Raw genomic sequence first — 25713 nt, forward strand, 5'->3', positions numbered from 1 at the left:
AAAAAAAAAAAAAATTAAATTCACCACTTTTTAGGTTAAAAACACCAAAACAGCTAAAAAAAAACAATTAAATCCACAAAATATTAAATAGTTAAAAAACAGCAAATCACATTACCAAAACCTTCAAGTTTAATAAATATAAAATTCATTTTTTTTTAAATTTAAAATGGCTCTACAGAAAGATCACATTAATTCATTTTTTTTAAAGGTTAAACAATATATATAAAAAAAACACATTAAATAGTTTGCCATAGACACACGCATGAATTAAGCATAAGCTTAAAAAGATCATCTGTACACCTTCTATAGTGGTGGCAGAAAAGAATATAAAAAGGAATTTGAAATAAAATAAATTAAAAAGCATGCACATTTCATTTGCAGAACATGTGTATATTCTGCAAGCTGAACAAATGTTCATATAAATACAGCTTATGACACCAGGAAGAACAAAGTACCTTATGAAGCCACTAAAGATCTATTGGATTTGTTTCATTCACAAACTATTTAAAAAGCCCTCCTGATGAATATGTAACAGTTTCAGATTACCAGTCCTGAATAATATATATATATATATATATATATATATATATATATATATATATATATATATATATATATATATATATATATATATATATATATATATATATATATATATATATATTTCTCTGAAAAGGGGGAAAAAAATGGAAACACCACATCCCAGAGCTACAGTGGAACAATAAAAAAAATGCTTCCAGTCCCACCTTGGTTTATATTAAAAAAACAAAAAAAACGAAGGTCCATAAAGAAACACATACATCTTGTAAAAACTTATTTTGGGATCCCACAACAGCCAACCACGTGATTTCTGCAGAAGCCGAGAACCGGATTTCACATTGGCAGATTCTCACCTTCAGTGGAAATCATATGATCAAGTGCATAGGCATTCCCTTCTGTGGCTTGCTGCTGTAAGGCCTGAAGCAGCAAGTTCTTCAGGACATGTAAGTGTTTTAAGATTTCCTTTAGCATATTTCCTTCATGTCTAATGTTGCTGAGGTGGATGGATCTTTTGTCGGTGTGTGTGTGTGTGTGTGTCGGGTCCATTGTTGCTAGGGGACTCTTGTTGCTGGGGTGAGTTCTATTGGTACTGGGGGGGGATCTAGTTTACTGCTTTTCTAGTTGTTATTACTTGGGGCAGTACTGGGAGATGGGCAGGGGGTGGAACCAAGGGGCCATGTTCAGAAGAGCGTAGGGCATGTAGACAGGGGGGACTCATAAGAAGGGAACACCTATTCTCTGAGAAAAAAAAAAGCCCTGTGTGTGTGTGTGTGTATATATATTATATATATATATATATATATTTTTTTTTTTTTTCCTTTAGGTATTGTGGTTATTTTAATAGATCAGTGGGGATAATGAAGCCCCTGCAAAAAACAGGTATTAGCTTTCAAAAGTCAACTACTCTGTACCAAAAAGAAAAGAAAAAAAAAAAAAAGTTTCAGATGGATTTGCAGGAATGTCAATTGTTCTTTTAACTACCATATTAGGCAAAAGGTGGCTTGGATCAGCATTTGGCAATGTTCTTGTGGGTTACTGATCAGAAAAAAAAAAAAAGAAAGAATTCTTCCATTACAATGCCACCATTATCCCCAATATTTTAGTTTAGGTAAGCTCTTAAAACTTTACAGCATTTATTGGATGGTATTAAAAGCTGCTTTACTCAAAATCGGCTTGTTTTACGGGTTACTGAGCCCTTCAATTATATAAGGAATTCATTTACAGAACTGTCTGACGGATAAAGGTTTCTTTAGCCCTCGAGTTCTTGTGGACCCTATGCAATAAAATGATTGTATGGAAGGATTATTGGTTTAGAATATCTAATAAGAACGTCAACAACCAATGGGTTAAAAAAAATTAAAACAATGTCCAATATAACAAAAAAAAAAACAGTATAAATAAAAAAGGCATAACTTTTTTTTTTTTTTTTTTTTTTTTTTTTAGTGTTGGATAGAGTGGAGGAGAATTATAACACCTCTTGGGGTTTTTTTTACCCTCTATTTGTTCTATTAACTGTTACCCCTGTGAAAGCAAATCTCAAATTTTGAGTAATCAAGATTCCTTCACTTTGGAGGGATTTCTTTTTACCTCCTGTTTTAGCTATGGGACGGGAAGTGAAGGGAAATCTCTCAAGTAGGAAACACATGGTTTAAAAAAAAAAAAAAAAAAATTAAAAAAATCGCTGGTGCCATGCAGGTCTCCTGCAGACCTGTCAGTGCATCTGCTTGCTCGTACCCCATACAAGAAAGCCGATACATGCTGACAGGATGAATGAATGATCTACAAGTCGACAGCCACAAAGGCTGCCGGACCTTGTAGTTTTCCATTCACAGAGTGCTATGAATGAGTGACACGTCACATTTTCTTTTTACATTTTGATAGCTAGCAGGTGAAGGGGGAGGTGAGAAGACTGGTGCATTCATAAATTATTACACCCCGAATATGAGTGTGACATGTAACATGTTATGAAAGGTGAACTTATCCTTTAAAAGGGAAACATTTTTTCTTATGTTTTCGTACATTTTTACCTGGCAAGAAAAACGCATCAGTGTGAAAGGGCCCAAAAGCAGATATAGATGCAAATGGTAATTTAAGCTAAATTCACAGTGACAGTGGACGCTGAAAAGCATCTGACCTTCATGTTGTTTTACCCTCACATCCAGCTAGCTCTGCCATCAGTAGTGGTGGGGCTGTTGGGGAAACCATTAAAAATAAATGGCTTAGAGCAGCCCATAAACATTGGTTGGGAGACATTTATCAGTTCTTGAAAATCTGCCCCTTTTTAACATTCATGTTCTGTACCGGGGTGAATACTAATAATTACTGAAATACTCGGAGAAAATGCTGCGCTGGGTCTATTTGGTCAAATTGACTTTGCTAAGGGGAAAAAAATAAATAAAAAAAACCAAGCAGTCAGAAAGATGAAGCTGCCTTTCAACATAAATTAAATGGACAGACTTAGACACTTAAGGGGTTCTAATCCCTACCCACTCTATCCACAACTAAAAAAAATTAAGATAACATTTTTGAGACCTGTCCTTTCTAAGCACAGTATTTAAAAAGTGCTTGCCACCATCACTTGTCTGCTGCTATTCATTCAAATATGACAGCATGCAGGCGTTTGGTGTTTTTGTAGAATGGTCAAGGGAAAGGGGACAGCCGGCAACCCTGTAAATCCTTTAAATTCTTTATTGTCACATCTCAGTGAGTAAAAACCGTGGTTAACGTGTTCCGGCGAGAAGTCTTTATCACAGCACAGATGACATGTGACAATAAAGAATTGAAAGGGTTTATGGAGTTGCCGGCTGTCCCCTTCGTTTGACCAGTCTGTCTATTGGTGCTCGACAGGACGCCTCAGCCCGAGCACCTGGAACACGGCTTTCACCACAACTGATACCCCATGGCTCCACTGAGCGATACGCTTGTCTTTCCTTGTGTTTTTGTAGAATGTCCTGAAAAATGCCCAGAACTGTGATGAGCCTGCTGAAATCTATTGCCGCGTACACACGAGCGGACTGTATGGCGTACTTAGTCCGTCATACAATCCGACGGACAGTCCGTCATACTTTCGACTGAACGGACTTGACCACACACGGATGCACAAACAGTCCGTTGAAAGCTTGCGCGATGACGTGTACAGCACGTACGACGGGACTAGAAATAGGAAGTCCAAGACACAGCAAAGCACCCTTCCGCCGTGTAAATCCTTTCTGGGCATGCGCCATTCTTAGTCCGTCGAACTAGCCTACTGACGAGCGGATTGTCCGCTGAAACCAAAATACGACGGACAGAATTTCGAAAAATCCGAAATACTTAGTACGCCAGACTGTCCGCTGAAAAAGTCCGCTGAAGCCCACACACGAGCGGACTGTACGCTGAAATGTGTTTCGGCGGACTAAGTACGCCATACAGTCCGCCCGTGTGTACGCGGCATATGAAGTAATTTTTTAAAGTGACCCCACAGGGTTTAAAAAAAAATAATAATAAATAAAAAAAAAAAAAAAACTTAGCTTTCCAGCAGCCTGAATTTTAAAATACCATTGCAGGCAGTGGATTCTCCTGATGGCTCACATGTCACTACAGGACAGACAAGCTGACAGGAAGAACCAATGGAGGTGGAGAGCAGTGAAGGGCCCATATTTTTAAACAAAAAATTGATTTTTGGAAGTACACAAAGAACTATAGCTATAGAAGGAAAACTGAAATAAAAGTAATACTTTACATGTAAACACAAAATATTCTGCTCAACATTTTTACATTTCCAAACTGAACCTGCCATATTAAAACTAAGGCAAAGTTCACGTAGGTGAACAGAATGGCGGACCACAATGACGGGGGGGGGGGGCGGGCAGAATGGCGGACCGCGGAGAGAGGGGGGGGTAGAATGGCAGACCGCGGTGAGGGGGGGCAGAATGGCAGACCGCGGTGAGGGGGGGCAGAATGGCAGACCGCGGTGAGGGGGGGCAGAATGGCAGACCGCGGTGAGTGGGGGCAGAATGGCAAACCGCGGTGAGGGGGGGCAGAATGGCAGACCGCGGTGAGGGGGGGCAGAATGGCAGACCGCGGTGAGGGGGGGGCAGAATGATGATACATTGGTGACACAGGATATGATCTCCGTCTGTGCATAAAAACTGATATCCGCGTACATGAAAACGGGTAAACTGATGTCTCTGCAAGTGAAATCTGTGCAGTTTTCATGCGTGTATGGTGTGAATGAGCCCCAAGTGGATTTCACATCAGATGGTCACCTACTGGTAATCTGTGGAATTTTACAAGCCAATCGTTAACTTGTAATAAATAGATGTTTTTTGTTTGTTTTTTAAGCTATATTCTGCTCACATTGTATCTGCACAGTAAGTAGTTCTGTACAGTCCAACGGAATACATACAATTAAAAAGAGGCAGATGATAGATCTGATGTTACACAATACATTTTTATCCTAGGGTGGAGCTCCTCTTTAAGACTACCTTTTTTCTTGAAGTGTAAAAGGGGAAACTTAAATGTTATTTTTTAAAGTCAATTTATTTTTTTCCTTGTATAATGGACCTCTATAATTTAAAGGAACTGCAATCCTCTGGCACATCCATGGTTAGCACTATGAACTTTGGTAAAATCACTCCAACAGACAATTGTCCTCCAAATACTGCACTAGCAGTCATGGAATACAACTGCCCTCCCACGCTACTGTTTGGGAAACAGAGAGCTATGAAATTCATCTGAATAAGCAAAGCTTACAATGCAAACTGGTGGGAGTATTATAGGGAGGAAAATTCCTCATCTGCAAATCCGCCTACCTCCAAATTTTAATCCCATGAGTGATCTAGGGACATTTCTTTAAAACTACTTTTGGGATTCATTTAATTGGGTTTCATTTATTTTCTGAAGAGGGTGACAGAACTTTGTTAGGCTGTGCTGCATTGTTTTTCTCTGCTTTATATACATTTATTTGCATGTAGAATTGTAAAAGAAATGTAAAAACGAACTGCTTTCAGGCAAAATTGATACTGCAAGGCAAGACAAGGAAAAGTTCTAAAGCTGAATAGATTATCGGTTTTGTTCCCTTAAGAATCATGTTCAATTGTTATTAAACCCGCATCAGAAAAAAAAAAAAAAAAAAACATAGTTCTGCTGACCATGTTAAATGCATGCCCTAAACTTAGCAGGCCTGCAAGTTGTCCTGTATTCTACTTCCTAAACCCGCTCCCCCCTTTTTTTCCCCGTTTTAGGTTGGCTCCAATGCCTTGCAGACTCCCTTGGAGCTACCCTTGCATGCACACGTACATATGCTGCCTTTTTATATGGCACATGCACAGCCCTGAATCTGAACACTCCCAATGCAAGCCCCCGAAGGCCACAGTGTCTCCAACTTCTATGAGAACCAGGGCTGTAGGAAGCCTGAGCCCTTATCTGAAAACAACCAAGCTGAAACAGGTTAAAATAGAAACGCCACCATCCATACTCAGAAGAAGAAATGAACAGGTATTTATAGGACATCTCTCAGGAGTCCATTCTTGCAATGCTGATATCAGATAGGATAAAAGCCCCAAAAAGAAAATAAATTAACTCTTTCCTAACGCTTTTCAAGCAAAAAAGTGATCCAAGTTTGATCAAGACCTGCGCAAACTGTGAACACAGTATTTAAGATACTTTCAGACCAAATCCAGGGACACTGCAAGAGTTAAATGCTTGTCAAGTCTATGGTTGCAGTAATAAAGTGTAAAACTTGCCAAATTGCTAATTGGCCTGCGGTCGCCTTAAAACCTACCCATGGTGGAAGGAAAGAAAATTGTTTAATCTATGGCTTGTCTAAGTAATATAATCCCTTCTACCCCCTAGCGTTAAACATTAACCCCCCCCCCCTTGAAGTTGGAGGGGGTTCCAGGCACCGCAAGGGTAAAAAAATAAAAAAAATTATATTCGGGCTCTTGGAAAATAAAATTTGTATAAAATGAAGTGGGGAGGGAATGTCCCTACTGCAAGGGTTATTATATATTTTTTTTTAATAACCCAGAGTCAGGCTTTCAGGAGCCTGTAAAAACCAAAACAAAAAGTCTGAGAAATACAATTTACAGACCGTAATTTTTTGCTGCCCTGCCTTAAAATTATCTTTTTTTCCCCCAGAAAAGTTAGACGTTAAATCTTGTAATCCCTGGCTACTGCGTGTCATAGTACTTTCAGGTCCCATGACATCTTCCTTTTAATGCTTTTGCATAGAGCAAGACTTAATAGTTAAATATAACGAAATATTATTATGCAACAAAATGAAACACAACCTGAGTATTAAAAAAATAAAAATAAAATTAAAAAATTAAAAGGACTGCACATAACCGGCCATAAGTACACACACTTAAATTATATACATACATATATTAATATATACACCAAAGAAGTCTCTAGAAAGCCTCTGTTGCATGTCCAAATTGGACAACAGGACGTTAACATGCTGCTTATCCAATAAGATGGTGCAAAGAGCAATAATGATATCTGCTGAAACCCATAAACAGTCTGCATTCCTTCCACCATCCTACTGAATATTTCTGTGCATTGATGAACTTCAACATGAACAGATCAGAAAGATAAAGTGCATGAGTTGCTCGACAACAGAGGTGGCTATTTTGTGAAAGAAGCCAAAAAAACTCCACATTGGTTCAGCCAGTCTCAAGGAATCCATGATATGGCCGACTTGTGTGGGGTGTCATTGGCTTCACTAAAACAAAATGGAGTCCACTGTGGATGTTAGGACACACAATGACTTTCTTCACATTGCATGGAGATGGATGCACTTTACACCTGTCCAATAGAGTTATCTGTAGAATTTAAGCTGTGCTTAATAATACGGCAGATGCACAATATCAAAACACACAGCGTTAACAATATGGATCCCACCATCTGTTGTTCATGTGGCCTCTTTGATGTTTTCTTCTACGTATACTGCTCCAAAACAGCTGCAAGGCTGGCATCAAGCATGGAGGCAAGCTGTAAAGGCGTTCGCCCCTCTCTGTCACGATGCTGCAGGTTGGATCTTGAGGCGAGGTAGACAACGACAGGAATGTGACCTTCACGAAGAGCCAGGTGGATAGGGAGAGATCCCGAGACATCAGGCACGTTAAGATCTGCGCCGTACTGAACCAGGATCTGCAATGTGTCGAGGAAGCCTGTGCGAGCTGCATCGTGTGCCGGCGTTATTCCATGCGAGTCTTGAATGTTTGCCGTGGCTCCTTGTTTCAGCAGTTCTGATGCTACGGACGTACTACCGAACATCATCACCTGTAGACAAATGGATATAAAGAGATGTATTCCAGACATGAATGAAGAACAGACAAATCACAGGATCACCTAAAAGAACTGCTACTTATAATCATAGTCCTCCTGCCACTCCCAGTCTCCCCCCCCCCCCCACACACACACACACACACACACACACTTGTCCCAGATCCAGCAAGTGATCACCAATGATGACGCACAAAATATATTTCTTTGGAAAGTGCATCAGGCCATAAATGAGATTTGCGTTCAATTCCCCCCAGCATCACAGTCAGTTCTGGTGGAGCTATGGTGTTCTTCACCCTAAAGGAGTGTCATCTACATTAATGGACAATTATATGTCTTATTGATGGTAGCGCCATTAGATATTTTTTTCTTTTTTGCCACAATTCAGCAGAGAGCGACAGGTGTTTTAGATATATGTATATAAAAGTTTTCCTAGAACCCAAGTCCTTTTTGGAATAGCTCTTACGACACTACAACTTCCTACTGACGCAGCCGGTTTGGCTCTGCCCAATTTGTATTTCTGCTACCTGACCTCCCTTTTAGTTACCCTACACCAGTGATGGCGAACCTTGGCACCCCAGATGTTTTGGAACTACATTTCCCATGATGCTCATGCACTCTGCAGTGTAGATGAGTATCATGGGAAATGTAGTTCCAAAACATCTGGGGTGCCAAGGTTCGCCATCACTGCCCTACACTGATGGTTTACTATCCTTATCGGAACCCTGTTTTAGATTTGGAGGCAACGATTGTCGGCTCCCCTAAATTACTCCAAGCTTTGGTCTATAGAGAGCCCCTATCCTCCCTGGCTGTAACTCAACTGTTAAAAATGACAATTAAGTGCCAGTTCACACCAGTGCGCTCTACGAGATCGTACGTAAATCGCACCGCACTGCAAATCACATGCAATGTCCGTGTGATACGATTTTAGCCATGCGATTTGATATCACATTGCATTCGGACCAAAATCACAGGTCACTTTTTTTGGTCTGCACCAGATTCATGTCTGAACCGTCAGTCTGCAGTGAGATATGTGAGCTGAAATGGGTGTGTCATGAACAATGTATTGACACTCCCGGCAGTTCGCATATGGCAGTGTGAAAGGCTGTGCGAGTCAGGTGTGATGCGGAAACCCATAGCGGATTTGCGGGGTTCACACATTGCACAAGTGTGAACCGAGCCTAAAGCTTGGATAACAGTACTTTGTTAACCGTAGTTAAAATTACAATGTGTAAACCTAAATAAACAAACACATTTGGCACAAACAATTATAGCGTTCTTTTTATATGAAAATGTAACTTTTTTTTAAATCTTGACACCAATTCTGTGTGGGTATAGATAAAAATAAAAAATACAATCGCCTGCACACCTGTAACGCGGTCCTCCCAAAGTGGTTGAGGCAGTCAGGATGTATCCTCTCCTGATGCAGCAGTCTCTTCACCTCCTCAATGTCCCCCTGAGCTGACGCCTTTGTCAGGAGGTCTCCGGCACTCGTCTCTTGGAGCAACATTGGGGGTTTACAGATGAACACCTTTAGGGAAAACACACAGTAAATGTAAATGTATGCTGTTTGTATGGAGTGGGGGAGACACATACCAGATGAATGCACTCAGATCACCTGATTAAACGTTTTAAAATTTGCAACGTAGTAAAAACAATAAAAATAAAAAAGTAATTCCAGGCAATTTTCATTCCATCAATTATCTAATTATGTATATCATGCTAGTGCTTCAAAAAAAAAAAAAATAAATAAAATTCAGTGATTTCAAAAGAATTGACTATATATTAACAACCTCAATACTGGCCACTTTTACCCCCTTCCTGCTCAGGCCAATTTTCAGCTTTCAGTGCTGTCAGTGTGAGGCGAGGAGAGCCCATAAATGGCATCTCCTTGTTTTAATGCGATTGGCTCTTTACTGAGATCGGGGACATGGCGCACCCACGATCGATGGTGCATATGAAGGTGTCCCAGAACAAGAGCCACCCTGCTCCGTCATTTGTCTATACCAGGGTTTCTCAACTAGGGTTCCTCCAGTGGTTGCTAGGGGTTCCTTGAAAAATGAGCAATTTCTGTCTCTCAGATAAGTTCCCACTGCCACCATTGATATTTTTAGCTATCTGTAAAGGGTAATTCTTGCCGGTGTCCACAAGTGTAAGGAGCATTCTTCCCACTGATCATCACACTTATGTATCATGAGTTGTAGATATAGTCATTTTTTATCAGGGGTTCCCGGAGTCCATAAAGTTATATCAAGGGTTCCTCAGTGTTGAAAAAGGCTGGTCTATACGGTGGGTGGGAGGCAGTTAAGGTTCCCCTTAAACTGATTTAAAGTGGTTGTAAACTCACACAAAAAAAATAAAAAATAACTGCAAGACAAAAAGGCATAATGAGCTAGCATGCATAGCATACTAGCTCATTATAGATTACTTACCTTAGATCGCAGCCCCTGCAGCGCTCCTCGTGCCCCGCTCCAGCTGGCCACATTGTTCCCGGAGTTACTTCTGGGTATCGCTGGCTCCAGCGCTGTGATTGGTCGGAGCTGCGATGATGTCACTCCCACACATGCGCACAGGAGCCACCGGTAGCGGCACACTAACTGAAGTAATGGCACATACGTGCCATTGCTTCAGTGCACATGTGCCCATGACGTTGGTACATGCTGATACAGGGGATATCTCCTAAACCGTGCAGGTTTAAGAGATATCTGGGGCACCTACAGGTAAGCCTAATTATAGGCTTACCTGTAGCAAAAAGTGGTTCTAAGGGTTTACAACTACTTTAAAGTGGTTCTAAAGGATGAAAGTTTTTCTAATCTTCATGCATTCTATATATGAAGGTTAAAATACTTTGGTGTGCAGCTCCCCCACCAACCAAACCCAATACTTACCCAAGTCCGATCTTAATCCAGCAATGTGCATAAGGGCAGAGGCTCCTCTGGCTCTCCTTCCTCATTGGCCGAGACACTGGCCCCGCTACTGTCCAGTGAGGAGGGAGCGGGGGGGGGGGGTCCAAGCCACGCTCTGTGTGTCTCAGACACACAGTGGTGGCTCAGGAGCGAGCACGCATGAGTGCCCCCAGAGCAAGCAGGTTGCTCTGAGGACACTCAGCAGGAGCCAGAAGCACTGGCAGGGGATCAAAGAAGAGGAGGATCTGGGCAGCTCTGTGCAAAACCATTACAGAGAGCAGGCAAGTATGACAGGTTTGTTAAAAATGAATGCCTGAAAATGAGAAATGTATCATTTATAAAATGACTGCAAAGCCCTATTTCTGGCAGTGTTCTTATGGTAAACTCTTAACGCATGCTTAACCACTTTCAGACCGGACCATTTTGCTGGTAAATGACCAGAGGTCTTTTTACACTTTGGCACTGCGCTGCTTTAACTGGTAATTGCGCGGTCATGCAATGTTGTACCCAAACAAAATTTGCGTCCTTTTCTTCCCACAAATAGAGCTTTCTTTTGATGGTATTTGATTGCCTCTGCGATTTTTATTTTTTGCGATATAAACGTAAAAAGACCGCAAATTTTGAAAAAAAATGATATTTTCTACTTTTTGTTATTAGAAAAATCCAATAAACTCAATTTTAGTCATACATTTAGGACAAAATGTATTCAGCCACATGTCTTTGGTAAAAAAAAAGTCAATAATTGTATATTTATTGGTTTGCGCAAAAGTTGTCACATCTACAAACTAAGGTACGTTTTCTGGAATTTACGCAGCTTTTAGTTTACGACTGCCTATCTCATTTCTTGAGGTGCTAAAATGACAGGGCAGTACAAAACCCCCCCAAATGACCCCATTTTGGAAAGTAGACCCCCTAAGGAAATTGATAAGAGGCATGTTGAGCCCATTGAATATTTTATTTTTTTGCCTCAAGCGATTGAATAATGACAAAAAAAAAATTTTTTTTTTTTTTTTTACACAAAGTTGTCACTAAATGATATATTGCTCACACATGCTATGGGCGTATGTGAAATGACACCCCAAAATAAATTCTGCTGCTTCTCCTGAGTACGGGGATACCACATATGTGGGACTTTTTGGGAGCCTAGCCGCGTACAGGGCCCCGAAAACCAAGCACCGCCTTCAGGCTTTCTAAGGGCGTAAATTTTTGATTTCACGCCTCACTACCTATTACAGTTTTGAAGGCCATAAAATGCCAAGATGGCACAAAACCCCCACAAATGACCCCATTTTAGAAAGTAGACACCCCAAGCTATTTGCTGAGAGGCATGTTGAGTCCATGGAATATTTTATATTTTGCCACAAGTTGCGGGAAAATTACAAACTTTTTTTTTTTTTTTTTTTTTTTCACAAAGTTGTCACTAAATGATATATTGCTCATGCATGCCATGGGCATATGTGAAATGACACCCCAAAATAAATTCTGCTGCTTCTCCTGAGTACGGGGATACCACATATGTGGGACTTTTTGGGAGCCTAGCCGCGTACGGGGCCCCGAAAACCAAGCACCGCCTTCAGGCTTTCTAAGGGCGTAATTTTTTGAGTTCACTTCTCACTACCTATTACAGTTTTGAAGGCCATAAAATGCCAAGATGGCACAAAACCCCCACAAATGACCCCATTTTAGAAAGTAGACACCCCAAGCTATTTGCTGAGAGGCATGTTGAGTCCATGGAATATTTTATATTTTGCCACAAGTTGCGGGAAAATTACAAACTTTTTTTTTTTTTCACAAAGTTGTCACTAAATGATATATTGCTCACGCATGCCATGGGCATATGTGAAATGACACCCCAAAATAAATTCTGCTGCTTCTCCTGAGTACGGGGATACCACATATGTGGGACTTTTTGGGAGCCTAGCCGCGTACGGGGCCCCAAAAACCAAGCACCGCCTTCAGGCTTTCTAAGGGCGTTACAGTTTTGAAGGCCATAAAATGCCAAGATGGCACAAACCCCCCCCCCCAAATGACCCCATTTTAGAAAGTAGACACCCCTAAATTTAGGGGTACACTAGTGAGACTAGGTAATAAATGGCGGGTGCCCTGAAACTATAAAAAAATAACTAACCAACCAGCGTCACCTGTAACAGTTATATGGTGATCACTGGTGAAAGGGTTAACTAGGGGGCAATCAGGGGGCTTTATGCGGTAGTATATGGGGGTCCCTGGCGCTATAAAAAGCTGCGGCGAACCTAAATACCTACCTGCCTAACTAGCGTCACCTGTGACACTAATACAGCGATCAGAAAAACGATCGCTTATTAGGCTGGGTTCACACTGGAGCGATGCGGGAACGCCACGAATGCGCGGCGGGTTCCCGCATCGCATGCCTCCCGGCGGCAGTTCACACTGCCCTATGCGAACTGCTGGGAGTGTCAGTGAAATGTTAATGACACCCCCAGATCAGTTCGCATATCGCAGTGCGATCTGCAAACTTGGATCGCATGGTGTGAACACCCATGCGATCCGATTCTGCTGCGGACCAAAAAAAGGGTCCCGTGCGAGTTTGCGGCGGGTGCGGCGGGTGCGACACGAATTCAGCCATACTATCTGTATAGCTGAACTCGAATCGCACAGAGATCGGATGTGATTTGCACTGCAGTGCGGTGCGAATCACATCCGTTCTCATAAACCGCTGCAATGTGAACCCAGCCTTAGTGACACTGGCGACGGGGGGTGATCACGGGGTTAAACCTTTATTGGGGGGGTTAGGGGGGTACCTTAGAACTAAAGGGGGCTAACCCTAACTGCCCTAACAGTTATTAGTCACAAATGACACCTGCCGGGTGATCAGGGGGTTAAACCTTTATTAGGTAATAAATGGCGGGTGCCCTGAAACTATAAAAAAATAACTAACCAACCAGCGTCACCTGTAACAGTTATATGGTGATCACTGGTGAAAGGGTTAACTAGGGGGCAATCAGGGGGCTTTATGCGGTAGTATATGGGGGTCCCTAGCGCTATAAAAAGCTGCGGCGAACCTAAATACCTACCTGCCTAACTAGCGTCACCTGTGACACTAATACGGCGATCAGAAAAATGATCGCTTATTAGGCTGGGTTCACACTGGAGCGATGCGGAAACGCCGCGAATCCGCGGCGGGTTCCCGCATCGCATGCCTCCCGGCGGCAGTTCACACTGCCCTATGCGAACTGCTGGGAGTGTCAGTGAAATGTTACTGACACCCCCAGATCAGTTCGCATATCGCAGTGCGATCTGCAAACTCGGATCGCATGGTGTGAACACCCATGCGATCCGATTCTGCTGCGGGCCAAAAAAAGGGTCCCGTGCGAATTTGCGGCGGGTGCGGCGGGTGTGGCGGGTGCGGCGGGTGCGGCGAATGGCTGAACTCGAATCGCACAGAGATCGGATGTGATTTGCACTGCAGTGCGGTGCGAATCACATTCGTTCTCATAAACCGCTGCAATGTGAACCCAGCCTTAGTGACACTGGCGACGGGGGGTGATCACGGGGTTAAACCTTTATTGGGGGGGTTAGGGGGGTACATTAGAACTAAAGGGGGCTAACCCTAACTGCCCTAACAGTTATTACAGTCACAAATGACACCAATGCAAAAAAAAAAAAAAAAAAAATGACATTGGTGTCACTGTGACTGGGGGGCAGGGGTAATTGGGGGGGTGATCGGGGGGTAAAGGGGGGGTGTGAGTGTGCCTGGCATGTTCTACTGTGTGTGGGATGTGTTGGTGCAACTCACTGATCCGCTCTCCTCCGTGTCGGAACGAAAAATACCGACACGGAGGAGAGAATACATCACTTCCTCTCCTGTGTTTACATTACAGGAGAGGAAGTGATGTCACCGGGGATTTCCATTCGTCGGGAGCGATCGCGAGGGGGTGGCCATGAATGAATGGCCGTCCCCTCGTCCGGGATCGCTCCCGAACGAAAACCGACCGCCGCAGGCACCGGGCGGGGGCCCGATCGGGCCCCCGACCCGCGGGAGGCAAATCACGTACATTTACGTGCTTATGCCTGCCCGTGCCATTCTGCCGACGTACATCGGCGTGAGGCGGTCGGCAAGTGGTTAAAGGTTTAGATCGCAGCTCACTGTACAGCCGTGGCCAAAAGTTTTGAGAATGACACAAACATTACATTTTCACAAAGTCTGCTGCCTCAGCTTTTTATGGTGGCAATTTGCATATACTCCAGAATGTTTTGAACAGTGATAAGACGAATTGCAATAAATTGCAAAGTCCCCCTTTGCCATGAAAATTAACTTAATCCCATAAAAAACATTTTCAATGCATTTGTGAAGAAGGCTTCAGGGTGCCCAAGAAGGTCCAGCAAGCGCCAGGACGTCTCCTACAGACGATTCAGCTGTGGGATGGGGGCACCACCAGTGCAGAGCTTGCAGCAGGCAGGCGTGAGTACATCTGCATGCGCAGTGAAAAGAATACTTTTGGAGGATGGCCTGGTGTCAAGAAGGGCAGCAAAGAAGCTACTTCTCTCCAGGAAAAACCATCAGGGACAGACTGATAATCTACAAAAGGTACATGGATGGGACTGCTGTGGACTGGGATAAAGTCCTTTTCTCTGATGAATCCCCTTTCCGATTGTTTGGGGCAGCCAGGAAAAAAAAACCTTGTCTGGAGAAGAAAAGGTGAGCGCTACCATCAGTCCTGTGCCATGCCAACATTAAAGCATCCTGAGACCATTCATGTGTGGGGTCGCTCCTCAGCCAAGGGAGCTCACTCACAATTTTGCCTAAGAACACAGCCATTAATAAAGAATGGTACAAAAACCATCCTCTGAGAGCAACTTCTCCCAACCATCCAAGAACAGTTTGGTGATGAACAATGCCTTTTCCAGCATGATGGAACACCTTGCCATAAGGAAAAAAAGTGATAACTAAGTGGCTTGGGGAACAAAACATGGACATTTTGGGTTCATGGCCAGGAAACTTCCCAGACCTTAATCCCATTGAAAACTTGTGGTGAGCAAAAAAAAAAAAAAAACACCACAAATTCTGACAAACTCCAAGCATTGGTTATGTAGGAATAGGCTGCCATCAGTCAGGATGTGGCCCAGAAATTGATTGACAGCATGCCAGGGCGAATTGCAGAGGTCTTGAAAAAGAAGGGTTGCAAATATTGACTCTTTACATTACAAACATAATGCAATTGTCAATAAAAGCCTCTGACACTCATGAAATGCTTATAATTATACTTCAGTATACCATAGTAACATCTGACAAAAAGATCTAAAAACAATGAAGCAGCAGACTTTGTAAAATTAATATTTGTGTCATTCTCAAAACTTTTGGTCACGGCTGTACAGGGGCAGGAGGGCCAGTAAGTAACTTTAAAGCAAAAGCATAGCATGTCTATCTACTGCATAAAAATTTCAGTTTGCCCTTTTTTTTCCCCCTTCATAAAGTGCCACTTTGATATGCTGCGCTCCGTTTTGATAAAAAAAAGAAGGTGAGGTAATAGCGCTAAAGTAGCACAAAGAAAAACACTAGCAGCTGGCACAGTTCATTGATTATTAAACTTTAAAAAATATATAGTGCAGCGCTTATACAAGTTCCATCATTGAAGAGACCAATGTGAGGAATGCTTTATAACAATGAGGAGACCTCCACCTTTTCCAAGGAGTGCAGGAAAGATCACAAAACACCCATGTGTATCAAATCTGCTTACCAGATCACAACTAGAGAAGAGCATCAAAAAATTGTCAGCACAACTTCCACTTTCTCTCAGAAAGATGATCACTAGGATGTGGTCTATTCCAATTGATGTCAATCTTCCCCAATCACCATACATTGATCGAAAAAAGCAGCGATCAAAACACTTCAGGCTCCAGCGTTCCAGATAGTTTACACATACCATGCAAGGCAAGAGGTGAAGCAACAAAACATCGTGAAACCCGCATATAAAAGATGCGAAAACTTTATTGTAGTACACTAATGTCGCGTACACACGATAGGACTATCTGGCGGACTGGTCCGGCGGCAATCCGCCCATGTGTGGGCTCCGGCTGACTTTTTTTTCTCAAAAGTCCGGCGGACTTAGAAAGAAGTTTTGACTCAAAATTGTCCGCAAGACTCGGCAGTCCGACGGACAATTCGGCCGTCTGTGTGCGAGTCCGCCAGACTTTTGAAATGAACGGACTTGCTCACACGGAGAAAAGTCTGTTCATTTTGAACGCGGCTCCAGGTAGCCAGGACTAGCGCAATGTCGCCGCCTCCATGACCAAGATTGACACGTGGCTAGCCCAGACACCTGGTATGGACTTAAAGGGGAAGCCCTATGCCGAAAAAAGGTGTAGGGGCCCCCCCAAAAGTCCATATCAGACCCTTATCCGAGCACGTGGCCTGGCTGGTCAGAAAAGGGGGTGGGGACAAGCGAGTTTTGACAGGTACCCAGCTCCCACTTCCACTCTCGCCGTCTATGTGATGCCTCCTCCCCCCCTCCCTCCCTGCAATCTTCTGGGACATGTCACAAGTCCCAGAAGATTTCCCAGCCACTGGAAAGGCGCAGGGCGACTCACGCATGTGCAGTGCACACCGAGCTGTGAAGCCGCAAGCTGTCACAGCCAGATTGCAATGCCGGCGCCGGGGACGGGAGAGGGAAAGGAGCGAGACTTTGGACAGCCGCATTGCTGGACTATGGGACAGGTGAGTGTCTGTTTATTAAATGTCAGAAGCTACACTTTTTGTAGCTGATGAATCTTGATAAAAACATAAAAACTACTGGAACACCGCTTCAATATGTTCCTAAAATGGAGAAGAAAAAAAAAGGTATATAAAATAGATGTGACTTTACAACCACTTTAAAGCTGAACTTAGTTACATCTAAATACACAGATGAGAAACATGAAAAGTACATAACTATAATGTAAACATCCCTTGTAATAGAAGTAAGCATGACAGGTCCTCTTTATTGAGAGATCTGGGGTCAAAAAGCCCCCCCCCCCCCCCCCCCGACCAGATCTCTCATGTACAAAAAAAAATAAAAAACCCACACGCACTTTGCCTTTAACCACTTGCCGACAACCTGCTGCAGATGTACTGCGGCAAGGGTGGCACAAATCAGCGATTCGTACACTAACTTTCGTGGGTGCGCGAGGGAGACAATCAGCGGGTCCAGCGTACTATGTTCGCCGGCGATTGTTCCCCGCAGAGACAGAACGTGGATCTGCCGCAGTAAACAAGGCAGATCTCCGTTCTGTCAGGGGGTGACTAAGCAGGAAGAGGAATCTGTGCGTTTCCCCAGTCACACAGTCCCCTATACAGTTAGAAAACATCTGCAGGGAACACATTTAACTCCTTCCCTGCCAGTGTCATTAGTACTATGTCAGTGCATATTTTTAGCACTGATCACGGTAATAAGGTCATTGGTTCAAAAAAAAAAAGTCTGAAAAACGTCAGTTAGGTGTCCGATCTGTCTGCTGCAATGTCCCAATCCACAAAAATAAATACGTTGCTGATTGCCGCTATTACTAGTAAATTAAATTAAATAAAAATGGCATAACTCTATCCCCTATTTTGTAGACACCAACTTCTGCACAAACCAATCAATGTACGCTTATTGGGATATTTTTTTTTTAACCAAAAACATGTAGAAGAATACATATTGGCCTAAATTGGGGAATACATTTTTATTTTTTTGGATATATATTATAAAAGAAAGTAAAACATTTTTTTTTCCAAAATTGGCTGTATTTTTTTATTTTTTTTGTTTATAGCACAAAAAAATAAATAAATAAAAAATAAAAACCGCAAAGGTGATCAAATACCACCAAAAGAAAGCTCTATTTGTGGGGGGAAAAAAAGCACATCAAATTTTTTTGGGTAAAGTAACGCAGTGCCACATCACAAAAAATGGCCTGGTCATTAGGGGGGTAAATCCTTCCGGGGCTGAAGTTGTTAAGGAAATAAAAATTGTGTCTGCCTGAGAACAGGAAGTGATGTCAGACCTCATGTATGTCCTCCAAAGGAATAGAGCCGAGTGGTGCCTATCTTGCTCTCACTCAGTTTCCTGCCTAGCCATCGACTGCACCAGATCAGTTCCAGGCTTCCCAATGGCACAAATAGGCTCGTCATGCAGGAGGGGAGGGGGGTCCCATCTCTCCCGCTGCCTATAAAAGTGATCCTGTGGCAAATCTGCCACTGGATTAACTTTTATCTAAAAAAAGGAAGGAGGATACTGGGGATATGGCAGCTAGCTGCTACCATATCCTCAGTATTTAATGACGTGCATTTCAAGTTAGGCGATTGGCAAGCGGTTAAACCCGCAGTGATGTCGAGACTCTTCTCCGGGAGGAAGTATACATCTATTGAGGTAAGATTTTCAGTTACAGAGCACAAGTTCCAGGAGTAGTCAGCTAATGCAACATTTACGGAAAACCAGATGCAAAGAGGCTTTGATTCAAGTAAACAGATGTTGTGGTTTTGTGACCAGAGTGTGTGTGTGGGGGGGGGGGGATACCCCATCATTTCCTCGTGTCCAGCACCTTATGATTTACCCTGCAATGGTGACAAAAAGTGTTGCTATGGTATAAATGTAAAATCCTATATTCATTTCCACAATGTATTATTAATTACTTCTAGCCTACTCCTATTAATCTAAACAATCTTGAAGTTTGTAAATTAACTTTTTGAAGATGCCCACACTTTTCCTTCCTTGAATTCTGTGACATGTAGTCACTATGCCCTGTGAGTAGGTACTTCTGTGTCACGCATTTCACAGAGCCTTCCTTCCGTATTACAGAGGTGCCGAGAGAAGGAGTTTTAGGAGGTCAATACAGGAATCACTGTTTTCAGGCAGCAAGGTACCATGGGATATGTAGTCCTTAGAAAGTGAGGAGAATCTATAAAGCATGCAGGGAATCCAGGAAGTTGTGGAAAGAGATGGCCAGCAGACAGGCAGCACTCAACATGAAGGAGATTATTCAAGTAAAGCTTATATTGGATAGTCAAAAATATCTATGGTTTGTATTATTACAATGCTGTCATAGACCAGAAGCATTCCATAGAATTCCTTTAACCACTTCAGCCCTGGAAGGTTTACCCCCCTTCATGACCAGGCCATTGTTTGCGATACGGCACTGCGTTACTTTGACAAATGCGCAGTCGTGAAACGCTGCACCCAAACATAACTGATGTCCTCCCCCCCCCCCGCCCCCCCCAAAAAAATGACTTTTTCTTTGGTGGTATTTGATCACCTCTATAGTGCAAAAAAATAGCCACAAAGAAATTAGCAACAGTTTTGAAAAAAAAAAAACAATTTTTACTTTCTGCTATAAAACATACTAATAAAAAGATGTAAGAAAAAAAAATATCTAATTTCTTCATCAATTTTTTTTTTTTTTTAGCAAAAACAAATACCAATTAGCATATATTGCTTGGCTTGCGCTATATCTGCACGATTAATCGTTAAAGAATCAGATCACGATACTTCCCCCTTCTCGTGCCAAGTTTATGACAACTCGCTTAGACAGAGATAAGGAGAAACTTAAGTAATACTTCGTCCTTTCAGATAAAATGGATGAACTTCAGTCTGTAAATGAGGGCAGTTTAAACACTTAAATACTAAACCTTTTCCTGACACGTTTTTTTTTGCTAGAAAATTACTTAAAACCCAAACATTATCTATTTTTTTATTATTTATTTTTTTAATACCAGAGACCCTAGAGAATAAAATGGCAGGTGTTGCAATATTTTATGTCACATTATATCCGGGCAGTCGTCTTTCAAACGCAATTTTTGTGGGGGGGAAAAAAAAAAAAACACACTTTAATGAATTAATAAAAAATAAAGTTAGTCCATTATTTTGCATAATGTGAAAGATGTTACGCTGAGAGAATTGTGATCTTTATTCCAAGCAGAAAAATTGAGATTCTCATTTTGGCCGGAATCGTGCAGCTCTAGGTTTGCGCAAAAGTTATTGCGTCTACAAACTATGGAATAGGTTTATGGCGGCAATTATCGATTTTTAGCGGGACTGCGACAGACAAATCTACAGCACTAAGTGACACTTTTTTGGGGACCAGTGTACATAAGAGGTATGTGCCGTTAACTAAGCAAAATCAAGTGAAAAAATATGAACACACCGACTGTCAGCCCCTCACCTCAAATGGAGACCCCTACTCATCAAATCGAGCCTTAGTATTCAGTAAAAGCAGGATCCCAGCAATCAACTGACTTCAAGCGATCACCACGACACCTGGCTCCTCCCTGACGCCTCAGGGAGGAGCCAGGTGTCGTCACTTCCGGTCGTGGCTGAGACCGCAAGTACTCGCATGTAGTCGGAATTAGGAAATTTTAACTGTAAGTTACTGCGTTTTTTTTATAAATAATTTTTTGGGGAAATACTGCACCATGGAGCCATCCCTTTTTATTATATGCCCCCACCTTACTGGAGGAGCCTGAAGCCATCTTCCAAATACCGATATTGTCGTGGTTATCACGGGAAGTCGATTGATTGCTGGGATCCCGCTTTTACTCCATACTAAGGCTCAACTTGACCCGTGGGGGGCTCCATTTGAGGTGAGGGGCTGGGGGAAACGAGTGGCGCACTACAGATGGTGATAACTGGATGAAGTGGACACCGATCGAATATATTGCACATGCACTCTCTCTTTTTTTGTATGGGGGGGGTCAGCACGGGTTTGATTAATGGAGGGGAACACATTTCTTTTTCAGCACAACTAGAGAACTGACCAGGCTATGTTCTCATGCCTAGTGTTGTCAGTTTTTAATAGGAAAGCAGAGTGACTGGCAGGAACACCAGGGATTTCACAAAAAGGAAGCAATACAAAGAATAGAAAGAACAGGAGATTCTCTCATACAAATACATGGTACAGCGGGCACAAAAACCTCATATAAAGCCTTAATGTGCTATTGCAAGTCATTTTCAATAATCTAATGCCGTGTACACGCGATCAGAATTCCGGCCAGAAAAAGACAGATGAGAGCTTTTCATCAGAAAATGCGACGGTGTGTATGCTCCATCGGAATTTAGCTGGCCGAATTCCCACCAGCAAAAATTTGAGAGCATGTTCTCAATTTTTCCGACAAAAAAACTTTCTATTGGAATTCTGATCGTGTGTATGCAATTCCTCACGCATGCTCAGATTCAACTACGAGATGGAAGCAATTTTGGCTACTGGGTATTGAACTTCCTTTTTCTAGTCCCGTCATACTTGGTGTATGTCACCACGTTCTTGACAGTCGGAATTTGCTGTGACCGTGTGTAGGCAAGACAGCTTGAGGGAAATCCCGTAGGAAAAGCCATCTGCGCTTTTTCTGACCAAAAGTCTGATCGTGTACACAGCATGTTTTATTAAAAAACCCGGTCACTGGTTCATAAAATCCTACTGATACTACCATAAATGTTTAGAGATTTCCTGTAAGAGTTACAATGCTCTGCTCCCTGTCTACCAGTTTCGCACCTGAGTATTGACTCTGTCACGTGGATTGCCAATGGACACATGACAGGTAAACACACATTCCATAGCCTGTCATCCAACGAGTTATACAAAAAGAACAGAATACCCAACCAACCTTTTGTGCTGGGTCACCAAGGATGTAGGGACGACATTGAAAGGACTACACCACCCACAACTTCCTCCCATACAATAGGATTAACGGATGACCCAACCCAATGATTCATCCATGACACCTTAACAACCAGCATTTCCCTTTTTCTTCAGCTGACAACACAATCATAATACTTACAAGACATTAGTGGGAAATATCTTTAAATTTCTTAGTACTACAATAATGTCTTGTTTTTATGATGGCTTATATACATTCACTCTATATTAATGGAAATTTAGTAAATATATATTCTCCAGCTTAATAGGACACAAAACGTCCAAGGTGATTTATTCTTCCAAAGCAAAAATACCTTTGCACTCTGGTACTACTGACTAGTTTCTCCTCACTGAGTTTTTGTCCATCGCTCAGTGCTGATGGAGAAGGGCAGGGGAGGGGCAAACAAGGATGCTGTGCAGGAGCCCAATATCCTCCTTATCAACCAATTACGTTGTTGGTTGTTAGGACACCAGTGGCTAGAAGGTTGTAATGGTGCACAATGGACACCTTTGACACCGGTGGCTAGAAGGTTGTAATGGTGCACAATGGACACCTTTGGCTTTGAGTAAAAAAATAAAAAAAATTAAAAAAAAATAATAAAAAAGTCAGGCTTCTTCCACCCTCTGGCTTGTATATAATTTTTGGGCATACTTTAGGTATTTTACCAAGGCACCCCTGAGGAAACCTGAAGGCACCCTTTTTTGAAAAAAAACTAGTCTATGGCATCAATTTGAGATGCTTCTGAGATCATTCATTATTCATTCCTTTGACCTGTGGTTGACCTCCTTCTGACCTGCTTTTAAGGGGTTTAGCATTCTTATAGACTTGTATAGAAATGCAAACCCCAAAAGCCGAAGCAGCCTCTCTCAAGCTTTTGACATCAGAGGAACCCTTTAAATAATTTCCAAGTCTTGCTAAAACCAGAACATTGGGGGTCAATGAGAAAATGGCCCCTTACATTGGTGACCAAATGAGAGGAATGCTCCCTTACAGCGATGGTCAAAATAGCACCCTTACAGACTGCTGAAATGATTACTGGTGTCATACACCTCATTCTGCCAAGTGGCGATGGACCAGGAATTAGGGTTGCACCAATACTCTTTTTTTTAATTGGCGAGTACGAGAACGGATACAGTCGGTCAAAAACCTTCCCGATACTGAGCACCGAAACTTTGCAGTGCAATTGGAGCCCATACAAAATGAATTGGCTTAAATCGCACTGCAAATCGCACGTGGTTTCCCGAACAGCTCCTGTGTGAACCGAGGCTTGTCATAGTGATTTCAGTCTGCATTACCACAGAAGCACTGCAGGAAATGATATGCGATTCTGACAGGAATTGCTTCTTATTCCTGTTCAAATCGCAAAGCAATTCTTTGCAGTGCGATTTGAGCCCATTCATTTTATACGGGAGAAAAAAAAGCACTGCAAAGTATAGCTTTCGGGTATAGGAGCATTTCCATGAGTAAGAGTACTTGGTATCGGTGCATCCCTACCCACAACAGTAAGAAAGCATTTCATGAAAAATAGATTACAGGGCCTTCAAAGCGGCATTAAAAACGCAAAAGCAAACTTTTATTATATTGCAGCTCACCAATTCGTAGATGTGATGGCTGCATTAGTTTCTTTTTTTTAGGCCCCAACTTTCAAACCAATCTTGTAAATTGCTATACCAGTGAGAACAGCGCTAGCAATAGTGACAAAATAAATATGGTCAAAAATTTAAAAAAAATGTATTCTCTTGTAAATTAACAAGTAAATCAGTACACATAAACAACATTGGAGTGACAATAAATGGAATCAGTAGTGATAAGTCCGTAGATGACACGGCCCTGGATGGATAAATCAGCTGGGATGTGTACACCTGGACCACGCAAAATTTAGCAGCTCCTTGCCAATGGGTACAGGAAATCCCTCATAAGTCTTTGTTCACGCAAATGCGATACGGGAAACGCAAAAGATTTGCTGCGTTTGCCCACATCGCACCCTAAGCACTCGCACGGCATCCATTCGAGTGTCAATGTTATCCCAAGACCCCTTTCACACTGTGGGGCGCTTTGCAGGCTCTACAGCGCTAAAAATGGCGTCTGAAAGAGCCGCTCCATTCACTCCAGTGGGAAAGTTTGAGGGCTTTCCGAGCAGGCAGGATGGTAAAAAAAAAAAAAAAGTCCTGTTAGCAGCATCCTTGGAGAGTTGTATACACCCACCGCTCCTGCCCATTAAAATCAATGGGACAGCACCGCTATACCACCAGCAAAGCTTTGCGGTGGTTTTAACCCTCTCTCGCCCTCTAGCAGGGGGGTTAAAAGCCTCCCTCTAGCGGCTGAATACGTTGTTATATCGTGGTTTTACCGCCGATGTGTCGCTCCTGCCCCAGTGTGAAAGGGGCCTAACAACACCCCTAAAGATATCACAGAGCAATTGTCAGAATCACATTGCACGAGTGAACACCCACACAATGCGATTCAGGTGGAGAAAAAAAAGGGGGGTTCTGCACCATTTTGGTGTGAACGCGATGCGATTTCAGCCATACAAACTACAAGGTGACACAGATGAGCAGCAATTAGGAGGCAGTTGTCACCCTATAGCAGTTAGTGTCTGAGCAGGCTCTCCGTATATTGGGAGGTCTGTACCTCTGGACACACCCAGGGCTGGGATGTAAACAATGCAGGATCCTGTACACCGCACCCCTGACATGCTGATCTCAGTTGCGAAGCTCTGCAGACTACCATGTAAAAAAAAATTAAAAATGAATAATAATAATTGTCTCTTATTTTTGTCTCTGAAAAGGTTGGTGAATTTTATCAATGTTTCCAAAAGGCAGACTACGCCTGCTACATTTTTCAGCTAATCCCCCTCTATTAGACTGATTCATTTTTCCTTTCTCCTCTTAGCTACCCATACTTGTCATCTGGAGTAATGTATGACGATGGCCCATACACGGCTATCAGTGGGCTCAGATCAGGAAAGGAGGAGCTGCTGACAGAAGTAAACAAACAGCTTTCCCTCATTACTGCCAAGGAGGATGAAACAGGACCGCCGATTTGTTGCCACGAGCAACGGCTGCCTCTGTGAGAATGAAAACAGACATATGATTGGTTGCTACGGGAAACGGCTGCGCATTACCGGCCCCCTCCTTTCCTATGTGTATGCACCATACAGCCATTGTTGGCACAGGTGACAAGTCCCTTGTCAGCTCCCTCTCACTGTTCCCCGCTCACCTCCTCGTTTTATCGCCTCAGCCGCCCAGTGACCAGCTCCTGACAGTCCGCGAGCTCTCCGACCAACGTCCGCCGATATCTCACAACGACCAACCGGGTACACAATGTTCTCCTAAGCTAGCCGCTGACGTCACGCCCCCACGTGGTACGAGTGTGTGTTTT

The 25713-nt window shown here is 42.7% G+C and overlaps 1 protein-coding gene across 1 annotated transcript; it reads right to left on the reverse strand.

Moving 5' to 3' along the window:
• Window positions 1-106: 106 nt before the first annotated feature.
• On the reverse strand, window positions 107-25713 carry CDKN2D (cyclin dependent kinase inhibitor 2D). Its single transcript, XM_077470234.1, has 3 exons — window positions 25552-25713; window positions 9179-9340; window positions 107-7806 (listed from the first exon to the last, which is right to left on the reverse strand). The coding sequence occupies exons 2-3, from the start codon at window positions 9317-9319 to the stop codon at window positions 7462-7464; spliced, it is 486 nt and encodes a 161-aa protein (XP_077326360.1). The 5' UTR covers window positions 9320-9340; window positions 25552-25713; the 3' UTR covers window positions 107-7461.

Source organism: Lithobates pipiens, unplaced genomic scaffold, assembly GCF_037356315.1.
Source record: "Lithobates pipiens isolate NorthernLeopardFrog02 unplaced genomic scaffold, aLitPip1_a1.2 Scaffold_8, whole genome shotgun sequence".
Lineage (NCBI taxonomy): Eukaryota > Metazoa > Chordata > Amphibia > Anura > Ranidae > Lithobates > Lithobates pipiens.

Coding starts and splice junctions, on each gene's coding strand:
- CDKN2D (XM_077470234.1), bottom strand. CDS start 9,319: ATGTTGCTCCAAGAGACGAGTGCCGGAGACCTCCTGACAAAGGCGTCA. Junction 7,807..9,178: donor TTGGGAGGACCGCGTTACAG/GTGTGCAGGCGA, acceptor ATTTGTCTACAG/GTGATGATGTTCGGTAGTAC.